Consider the following 10,733-nt stretch of genomic DNA (forward strand, 5'->3'; position numbering starts at 1 on the left):
ATAAATATAAATATAAATATAAATATAAATTATAAATATAATTACAACATCTTGAATTAGCTGGTAAATATATCTCCCCCTTAGTCAGGTAAAGATCTTAACATCCTTTTATTTTGTGGTTTCTCTTTTCCTGTGTATTCCCCCATCTCTCAGTTATTACTCAGAATTTTAGTTCTGGAGTGTTATTAAAAATTTTTGTCGTCAGTGCAGAGAAGTGAGGCCGCTGGCTGTCAGACCATGCAGCTTGGATCCTGCAGCAGACTCTCCTCAGTGCTGTGGGCCACACACATGTCCCTGTCCCCTGTTGCCCTTCAGGTATCTGCACGCGTTTAGGTTCATGATTGTCAGTGCACTGGAGTGGGAGGGCAGAGGAACCACTCACCTCCTTGGACCCAGCATTGCTGTAGTTCCTGGTGTGCCTGCTCTCCAAGAAGCCACACAGATATGAAGCATCAACCAAGGAATTGATTAATGAAGAATTAGGAATTGCCTATCCTGTCACTGAGGGCATTCTTAATATGATTCCACAAGTAGCCAGGATGATACATCAAAATAAGAAGAAAGAAGAAATGGAGCAGCACTAAATGGTAGTTAAACACAACAATATTAATACCACTTAAAAAATCAGTGTGGCAGGTCGTAAGTGGAAGAGAAGAATGTTTCTGTCTCTTCCATCCTTGACTGTGCTGATTCCCTGGTTTCTCTAGCAGGACTGTTTTACTCAGCCGGTGTGGAAGGTCATTTCCCTCAGGGCTGCACCAGCACAACCAGCCTGTGCTTTTACAGTCTGCTCCTTCCTGCCAATCATCATGCCAGTCTTTGGACTTGGATGAGTATTAAATTTCCAGACATAATTCATTAATAAAAAAAATTGTCATCAGAACTTATTGGGATGCATCAATGAATTTTACTATTTTCTTTGGTTTTTTTATTCCTTCCTAAAGCCCCTTGCTGTTGAGCTGATTCCAACTCATAGTGTCAGGGTAGAATAACCCCATAACGTTTCCAAGACTCTAAAAACAAATGGGCTCGTCTTTTCCTCATGGAGCAGTTTGTGGCTTCTCACCAGCATTTTTTTTTCTTGAGGCAATTTCATTTTGTTATGGTCTATCCTCTACCAGGGAGCTCTAGTAGCTTTAGTGATAAGGAATTGCACTATAAAACCAAAGGCTTGCAGTTTGATCCCGCTAGCAACTCTGTGGAAGAAAGATGGGTAGTGTTCTCCTGTGTGACTTACAGCCTCTGAAAACCTGCTGGAGGGTCAGCTGTGAGTCAGTTAGCCTCAAGGATGCACAGCAACAACAATCCTCTAATTCTGAGATGGCTCTTGTTGTGTTTTAGGATTTCTTCTCCATGTCTGACCCCTTTGTCCTCTGTGTCACGCTCTGGGAAAACGCTTCGTGTTTTCTACGTCACTCATCTCATCAACAGTGCTTTTGCAATCCAACTAATTTCATAAAATCTCGATTATTAGGGTTTGAATTTTCACAATTCCTACTCCATTCTTCTAGGATCTTGTCTCTTTTTAATGCTGTCTTCCTGTTCTACAAAGCTATTTTGGTCTTTTGTCTTTCATGCTTTTTGTCATTCTTTTTGTCTTGCTTTTGTCATGCTCTCCCCCTCCCCCATCCTCTTCTTCTTCCTCCTCCTCCTCTTCTTCCTCTTCCTCTTTTTCTTCTTTCTAGTCTAGTCTTTCTGCTTCCATTCACTTAGTCTTCCATCCCTTTATAGTCTCATCTTTGGTCTAGTGTAAATGTTGACATTATGTCTGATTTATGAATTGTTTCTAAAAGAACAGTATTCATGAGTATTCTTTATTTTAAGAGCTATTCCCTCTTTTGGGTTTTAGATGATCTCTGAAAGTGATTTTAGTTCCAACTTTAGAAGAAACCCATGGGCCAACCTTAGGAATTACTCAAATATCTACAAATCCAGTAAGTGGAACCTTTTTAGGAATTTGGATGCTATTTTACTTTTCTCTCATTCTATATATGCCATTTATTATTATTATTATTTTATATTTCTAGCTGGAAAAGTTGGTAGTGGTAGTCAAGCCAAGCACTATCCAGATCTTTTGGAGAGAATGTGTTGTTGTTATATCAAGTTGTTTGCTACTCATAGCAACCCTACGTACAACATCCCTGAAATCTGCTCTATCTTATGTCAACTTTACTGTCTCTGACACACATACCCTCATTACCCCAGTCATTGAATCAATGGTTATCAATGGTCTTCTTCTCTTTCTCTGTCCCTCTAGCCTTCCAAGCATGATGTCCCTCTCCAAGGACTGAACCCTCCTTACAACATGCCCAAAATATGTCAGAAGAAGCATCAGAATCCTTGCCTCTAAGGAGTATCCTGGTGTCACCCTCTCTAGGACAAACCTGTTTGTTCTCCTGGCAGTCCATGGTATGTTCAACACTCTTCTGCAGCACCATAGCTCAAAGGCATCAATTCTTTTTTATCATCCCTACTCATTGTCCAGCTCTCTGACACGTAGCAAGCAATTGCAAAGACTATAGCTTGGATCTGGTGCACCTTAGTCTCCAGACTGATACTGTTGCTCTTCAGTATTCTGGAGAGATCCCCGATAGCTGACTTTCCCAATGCAATTAGTCTTTTGATTTCCTGACTGCTGGTACCTAGAGTGTTGATGTAGAGCCAAGCAAACTAAAGCTGTTAACTATCTCAATCTCTTCACCATCTATTATGATGCTGCCAATTGGCCCAGTGATGAGAATCTTTGTTTCCTTGATGTTGAGCTTCAACCTTCTGCAGCAAGCACTTCAGATCCTCCTCAGTTTCAGCAAGCAAGGTTGTTTCATTTACATAATGCAGGTTGTTGATGACTCTTCCTTCAATCTTGATGCCACATTCCTCCTCATACAGCCAAGCATCCCAGATGCTCTGTTCTGCATGTAGATTAAAAAGGTATGAAGACAGGATACATCCCTGACATACATTCTTCCCATAGAAGAGATTGCAATTCACATAGAATATTAATCCTCTAGACAAATGTCTTCAAGCATTGGAAGCATCTTACTATTTTGTTTCAGAAGAGTAACTATATCTTAAATGGTTGCTCACAGCATTTGAAGAATCAAACACTATTCACCACCCTAGGATAAAGAACGTATCTTTATTTTATGCTAATTGACTGAGCTGGTTCCCAACTCCTCAAGATTATAGTTGTAAACTTCAAATAATGTAATCTAATCTTACAAGGTATTTGATGATACCCAGTAAATATCCATAATCATGCACCCCATGTTCTTTGTTTTATGCAAACATATTTTCTATCACTCTGTTGACTCTGAAAAAGTTTCCTGCTTCTCTTTTTTTTTTGTGAGAAAAATTTGTATTTAGAATTAGCCTGCTGGACTCAGTTTAGATGATCCCAATTTTGTTGGCAACATCCAAAGCATCATAATCAGGAGCAAGTCGAATCAAAGTGTTGACCTTAGCCACATCAATGTCATAGAGCTTCTTTACAGCTTGTTTAATTTGGTGCTTATTGGCCTTGACAGCCACAATGAACACAAGTGTGTTGTTATCTTCTCTCTTCTTCATAGCTGACTCAGTGGTCAGGGGAAATTTGATGATGGCATAGTGGTCAAGCTTGTTTCTCCTGGGGTGCTCTTCTGGGGGTATTTTGGCTGCCTTCAGAGTCTCAGCATCTTAGGCCACCGGAAGGTGGGTGACATGTGGATCTTCTTTTTTTTTGCAGTGGACGCCCTTCAGGACTGCCTTCTTGACCTTTAAGGCCTTTGCTTTGGCTTCAACTTTGGGAGGGGTAGGGGCTTCCTTCTTTGCTTTCGGCACTATAGTTGATCTTCCAGTAGGTTTGTTTTCAGAGACAGTAAATCACACAGGAGGAGATCGCCCATCCTTTTCTTGCACAGCAGCTAGTAGTTTCAAACTACATACCTTTGGAATTGCAGTGCAGCTTCTTACTATGAGGCTACAAGCGCTCCTTGATCCAAGTCATATTGTCGTTGCTGTGTTTCATGGAATTGAAACTAACTCATATCTGACCCTTCAGCAGCTTTTCAAAGGCAGTAAATTGTATGTGAGGAGATTGCCCAGCCACCCTTCTCCCTGATCAATGTCATAGTATTTTCAATTGCTTCATATGCATGTGAAAGCTGAACAATGAGTAAAGAAGACTGAAGAATTGATGCCTTTGAATTGTTTTGTTGGTGCAGAGAATTGGACATGCTATGGACTGCCAAAAGAAGAAACCTGTCTTAGAAGTGCAACCACCTACTCCTGGTTGTTGCTGTTGTGTGCCATCGGGCCAGACCCGACCCATAATTGACCCTCCAGCAGATTTTCAGATGCTGTAAATCACATGACAGGAGACTTCCTATTTTTCTCCCAAAGAGGTGCTGGTGGATTCGAACTGCGAGCATTCAGGTTAGCAGTGCAGCTCCTCATCACCAGGCCACCAGAGCTTCCTCGATGCTCCTTAGAAGCAAGGAATGTAAGACTTCATTCCACATACACTGGGCGTGCTATCAGCTAGGGTCAGTCCTTGGAAAAGGACAATATGCTTAGAAAAGAGGGTCAGCAAAGGAGAGGAAGATCCTCAAGGAGATGGGCTGAACAGTGACCACAATGCTGAGCTTGAACATATCTGTAATTGTGAGGATGGTGCAGGAGCAGGCAGGATTTTGATCTCTTGTACATAGGATTGATACGAGGCCGAATCAGCTCAATGGCATCTAACAACAGTTATTTTCTTTTCTATATCAGGGAGTTCAGGTAAGAGGAAGCTGGAGTACTTGACCATCACCCTTTTGACTCTCATAATTTCTATTGTCATTAAAAGTAGTTTTCTTGATCTACAAATTATTCAGAGCATTTTATAAAGAAGAAGCTTAATGTTTTCTTTTCTAGTCAGAATTTAACTTGTATGATTTTTTTTCTCTGAGGTTTTCTTTCTTAGAATGATCAAATTTTGCATTCTCAATGATTTATTTATTGCAAATATGTTTTTATTTTTTATTATTATTAATTTTAATTAAAGTTTACAGAGACTTAGGGTTTTCATTCATTCATTGTTGTACTTTTCTCCCTGCCTACCCTTCCCCCCCAATTCGCTCTTCCCTTTGAAAAGTAAAAGAAAAATTCTTTCATTTGTTATACAATCTCTCCCCCAAGTCCACTCCACTATGCAGCCTTCATTCTGGACTGCTGTCGTGACGATAATACCTAATCACATATCCCTTTTAAATAGTTATCTCTATAGAATTTTGTTGTCAAGGGAGCTCTCATGGCCTAGTGGTAAGAAGGGCACTGCAATCCTAAAGACACGTGGTTCAGATCCTCATGTGGTTCAGCAGCTCTGCTGAGAAAAACGTGCAACCTCCTCACGTGCAACTTCTCCTTCTGAAAAGCTGCTGGAGGGTCAGCTGTGGGTCTGGGCTGACTCAACAGTACACAACAACAACAAAAATGACAACCTAATGCTGTGTTATGTGCCATCAGTAGAGCACAACTCATCACGACCCTATGAACAAAAGATCTGACCCCTGTTCTATAACCATCATAATTTCTCTAATGTTCACAGAGTTTCCAAAGGCACGTTGTTTAGGAAGTGGTTGCCAGTCCTGCTTCCAAGCCTGTCTTCTTCTGGGAACTCTACCAAACACTGTCCACCATAGGTAACCATTATGACATTTGATCAACCAGTGGTACAGTGTGTTGTTACCGCTGTCAAATCAATTCAACCTTTTGTACAACAGAAAAAAAAAGACTCCACCAGATTCCCTGCTGGAGAGAGAGAGAGAGGCAATCTCCTCCTGTAGCAGACAGGTCTGATTTAACGGTAAACACACACACACACACACACACACACACACAATTTAAAAAAAAAATTAAAAAGCCAAACACATCGCACTTCTCCATTGGTTAGTAAGCCTGGCCATTTTTATGTTTTTCAATTTTGGTTCACTATTTTCTTGCAGTCAGTCTACCCAGGACCTCCGACTGTGATCCCCTTTACAGTCAGCAGTGCACCATCTAGTTCTTGCCTTAGGGTTAAGGAAATAGAGGCTCCCATGGTCCACTAGTCCTTTTTCCACCCACTTGCTATTTTTCTTTTTATTAAATTATTTTCTTTTTGGAATATATGATTAGGTATTATTTTCATGACAAGATTCCAGAAAAAGAAATGCATATTAAAGTGGACTGTGGACTTGAGGGGGGATTATATAGAAATGATTTTGTTTTTTCTTTTCAATGAGAAAAGCGAGCTGGGGGCGAGTGGTGGACAGATAGGAAAATGTGCAACAATGAATGAATGAGAGAGGGAAATTAAATGGGAAGAATATGCTGTAAAAAAATTGTTGCATTAAAAAAAAAAGACCTGAACATTTGTATAACTTTGGTTGTTTCTCTAAGTTCATAGAGAGAGCTCTGTTACCGTAGTGGACAGAAAGTGATGCTACCAAGCCAAAGGTGGGTGATTTTAATCTGCAGCCCTCATGCTTGGTTTGAATTGTTTTTGATCAAACATTCTTCTAAGTGCTATAGCACCGGTCTGTCCATTTGCTGTACAGAGGTAACTCATGGTTGTTGTGATGCTGAAAACTGTGACACTGAAATGTCCAATGCAATAATGGTTACCCATGGTGGACAGTGTTTGGTGGCGGTCCCAAATTAAAACAGGCTTGGAAGCAGGAGTGGAATCCACTTCCGAAATAGTTTGCCTCAGAAAACTCTATGAACTTAGATAAATGATGAAACTTTATTTCTTACACATCTCTCTTTGTATTTCACTTTTCGTTAGTGTAGTGTGCTGATCACCCTCTTATTATATAGTGTCTTTTCCTTCACAATTTTAATGGGTGTCTATTTTATTTCTTTATCTATCCATTTTTCATTCCCCCCTCCCACCCTTCCCATCTCTGCTAACTATCCTAGAATCTGTGTGTAAGCCTTTCTTCAGGTTTTTATAATAGTGATCTTATACAATATTTGTCCTTTTGTGACAGATTTATTTAACTCAGTATAATAATGTCCTCTAGATACACTCATGTTATGGAGTGCTTCATGAATTTTTGTTGTTCTTCAGTGTTGAGTAGTACTCCATTGTGTACTATAGCGTCCTTATCTATTTATTCATTGATAGACACTTGGAATGCTTTTAGTAATTGTAAATAATGCTGTAACAAACATGCTGAATATCCCCCTCCCAAAAAAAAATCCCCTCATTGTCATTGAGTCAGAAACAAGTCCTTGCTGACCCTCTAGGGAGTCTTCAGATGCTGTAAAGGGCACAGGAGGAGCTCCTAATGGATCAGAACCCCGACAGAGGCACTGTAATCCACTCATGTCTGTTTCTAAGGATCTGTTGTAAAGATTTCTTGATAATTCTAGGCATCAAGACCCTCTGAGCACAAATATCTTGTATCCATTTGACCACAGTGGGAAGATGTTTTGGGAATAGAGTGTGAGATTTTGTACATTTCTGACCTAAGGGAAAAGGAATGTCATTTTAAAGTATATGTTTAAGTCAGCCTCAAGGCTAGAGAAACTGCTATTAGAAAATGCATCTTTTAAAATCCAACATGGATCCCAGATTCATGTCAATACTTTCAAATGGAGTGAAGGCTCCCCTTTCAGGATATTCTGTTTACACACACCGTATACCTTTGATTTTAAGCTCTTACACTAGGAAAGGGAGCTCTGATGGCCTAGTGGCAAGAAGTTGCAGTTCAATCCACAAGGCATGCAGTTTGAATCCCACCAGCTGCTCTATGGGAGAAGGATGGGCAATCTCCTCCTGTGTGATTAACTGCCTCTGAAAACCTGCTGGAGGGTCAGCAGTGGGTTGATTCCAGTTTGATGGTACACAACAACAACACACTAGGAAATATATCACATTAATTTGAGCAGACAGCAGTTAACCTAATGGTATATGGAACAGAACCTAATGGTATATGGAACAGTTATCAAGACTTTGGGTCTGTCAGTGGAGACGTGAAATCAATCATCTTATACACCTTAATGTATGTTGTATTTTTAGAATGCGGATCCATGTCTGAAGAGCAACAACAATCACATGGGCTAGCTACTGCAACGTCATGTCTGAAGACAAAGAATGTCTGACAGCCAGAAACATCCATTTTGTTTGTGTTGTGGTCTTAATAGTTGGAAACATAATCCAGTTCTCAGACGAGAATGAGTTTGCAGTAGACATATCAAAAAGAAGACTTACTCAGATCCCCAAAAACCTACCACCAAAAACCAAAATCTTGGATCTTTCTCATAACCACATATCTGAACTTCACATCTCTGACATCAACTTCATGGCAGGCCTGGAAGTTTTGATACTTTTCCATAATATGATCCAGCAACTTGATTTGAGTGTTTTCCAGTTCAACCAGGATTTGGCATACTTGGATCTATCTCACAATCAATTGTGGAAGATATCATGCCACCCTGTTGTGAGTCTCAAATATTTAGACCTCTCATTCAATGACTTTGATATTCTACCCATCTGTAAGGAATTTGGCAACTTGCCTCAGTTGGACTTCTTGGGACTAAGTGCTAGAAGTTTTCACCAATTAGATCTCCTACCCATTGCTCACTTGAATCTAAGTGACCTCCTTCTAGATTTAGAACGCTATAATGTTAAAGGAAATGAAAGAGAAAATCTTCAAATTCTGAACACAAAGAAACTTCACCTTGTTTTTCACCCAAATAGTTTATTCACAGTCCAAGTGAATATATCAGTTAGCACTTTAGAGTTCTTAGAGCTGACCAACATTAACTTAAATGATGAGAACTGCCACGTTTTAATTAACTTTTTATCAACACTCACCAGAGGTCCAAGCTTGCTAAATTTCACCTTGAACCATGTGAAGACAACTTGGAGATGTTTGGTTATAATTTTTCAGTTCCTTTGGCCCAAACCTGTAGAGTACCTCAATATTTACAATTTAACCATAGTTGAAATCAAAAGAGAGTATATTATTACTTATTCTCCAACTACACTGAAAGCACTGAAAATAGAGCATGTTACAAAGACAGTTTATATTTTTTCACAGGATGCAATATATATAGTGTTTTCTGAGATGAACATTGAGATGTTAACCATGTCAGATACACCTTTTATCCATATGCTTTGTCCTCAAAAACCAAGCACATTCAAGTTCTTGAACTTTACCCAGAATGTTTTCACAGACAGTGTTTTCGAAAATTGTTCCACTTTAGTTAGACTGGAGACACTCATCTTACAAAGGAATGGGCTGAAAAATCTTTTCAAAGTAGGTCTCATGACTAAGAATATGACATCTTTGAAAATACTGGATGTTAGCTGGAATTCTTTGGAATTTAATAGGCACAAAGAAAATTGTGTTTGGGTTGAGAGCATAGTAGTGTTGAATTTGTCTTCAAATATGCTTACTGATTCTGTTTTCAGCTGTCTGCCTCCCAGGGTCAAGGTACTTGATCTTTGTGACAACAGAATAAAGAATATCCCTAAACAGATCAGGAAGCTAGAAGCTTTGCAAGAACTAAATGTTGCTTTCAATTCTTTAATTGACCTTCCTGGATGTGGTACCTTTAACAGCTTGTCTGTACTGATCATTGACCACAATTCACTATCCAACCCATCAACTGACTTCTTCTCCAGTTGTCAGAAGATTAGGTCAATATCAGCAGGGAACAATCCATTCCAGTGTTCATGTGGACTAAGAGAATTTATAAAAAATGTAGGCCAGTTATCAAGTGAAGTGGTAAAAGACTGGCCTGCATCTTATCAGTGTGCCTACCCAGAAAGCTATAAGGGAACTGCACTAAAGGACTTCCACATGCCTCAGTTATACTGCAACACAGCTCTGCTGATCATCACCATTGGGGTCACTATGCTGGCGTTGGCAGTAACTGTGACCTTCCTCTGCATCTACTTGGATGTACCTTGGTACCTCAGGATGATCTGGCAGTGGACCCAGGCCCGACACAGGGCTAGGAGCATACCTTTAGAAGAGCTCCAAAGAAATCTCAAGTTTCATGCTTTTATTTCATACAGTGAAAATGATTCTGTCTGGGTGAGGGATGAATTACTACCACACCTAGAAAATGAAGACATACGGATTTGCCTCCATGAGAGAAACTTTCTGCCTGGTAAGAGTATCATTGAAAATATCATAAACTGCATTGAGAAAAGTTACAAGTCCATTTTTGTCTTATCACCCAACTTTGTCCGAAGTGAGTGGTGCCATTATGAACTTTACTTTGCCCACCATAAACTGTTTCATGAAGGGTCTGATAATTTAATCCTCATCTTGCTGGAACCGATTTCAAGAGACAACATTCCGAGCAAGTATCACAAGTTGAAGGCTCTAATGGCTCAGCGGACTTACTTGGAATGGCCTGCCGAGAAGAGCAAACGTGGGCTTTTTTGGGCTAATGTTACAGCTGCTTTTAATAAGAAATTATCCCTAGACACTGAAAACAATGAAGTAGAAACTTAAAGATGTCAGGAAATACAGCTTCAGAAGCCATAAACTTGAATTCTGAATTTTAAAGTTATTGGCCTTGATGGTATTTTCTACCATCCCAATGTTCTCAGGAAATATTTAATGAAAATTGTGTATCAGTTGAACTAGAGAATTGAATTGGTGAGTAAAGCAGTGTTCTAACTTGTGAATTAGTGAGAGCTCTCTGGTGGCTTAGTGGTAGGGGATTGCACAGCCAATGCAAAAGTACATGGTTCAAATCTA

At 39.7% G+C, this 10,733-nt stretch overlaps 1 protein-coding gene across 1 annotated transcript; it reads left to right on the top strand.

Annotated features, from left to right (window-relative positions):
- Positions 1–8,090: 8,090 nt before the first annotated feature.
- Positions 8,091–10,484, top strand: TLR6 (toll-like receptor 6). The gene has a single exon (XM_006895408.1). It carries the CDS (start codon positions 8,091–8,093, stop codon positions 10,482–10,484), a length of 2,394 nt encoding a protein of 797 aa, XP_006895470.1.
- Positions 10,485–10,733: the final 249 nt, after the last annotated feature.

This window comes from Elephantulus edwardii, unplaced genomic scaffold (genome assembly GCF_000299155.1).
Source record: "Elephantulus edwardii isolate Elephantulus edwardi_28Jun2011 unplaced genomic scaffold, EleEdw1.0 scaffold00167, whole genome shotgun sequence".
Classification (NCBI taxonomy): Eukaryota; Metazoa; Chordata; class Mammalia; order Macroscelidea; family Macroscelididae; genus Elephantulus; species Elephantulus edwardii.

Bases quoted from the DNA above. Each gene is read 5' to 3' on its own strand.
- TLR6 (XM_006895408.1), top strand. From the start codon at position 8,091: ATGTCTGAAGACAAAGAATGTCTGACAGCCAGAAACATCCATTTTGTT.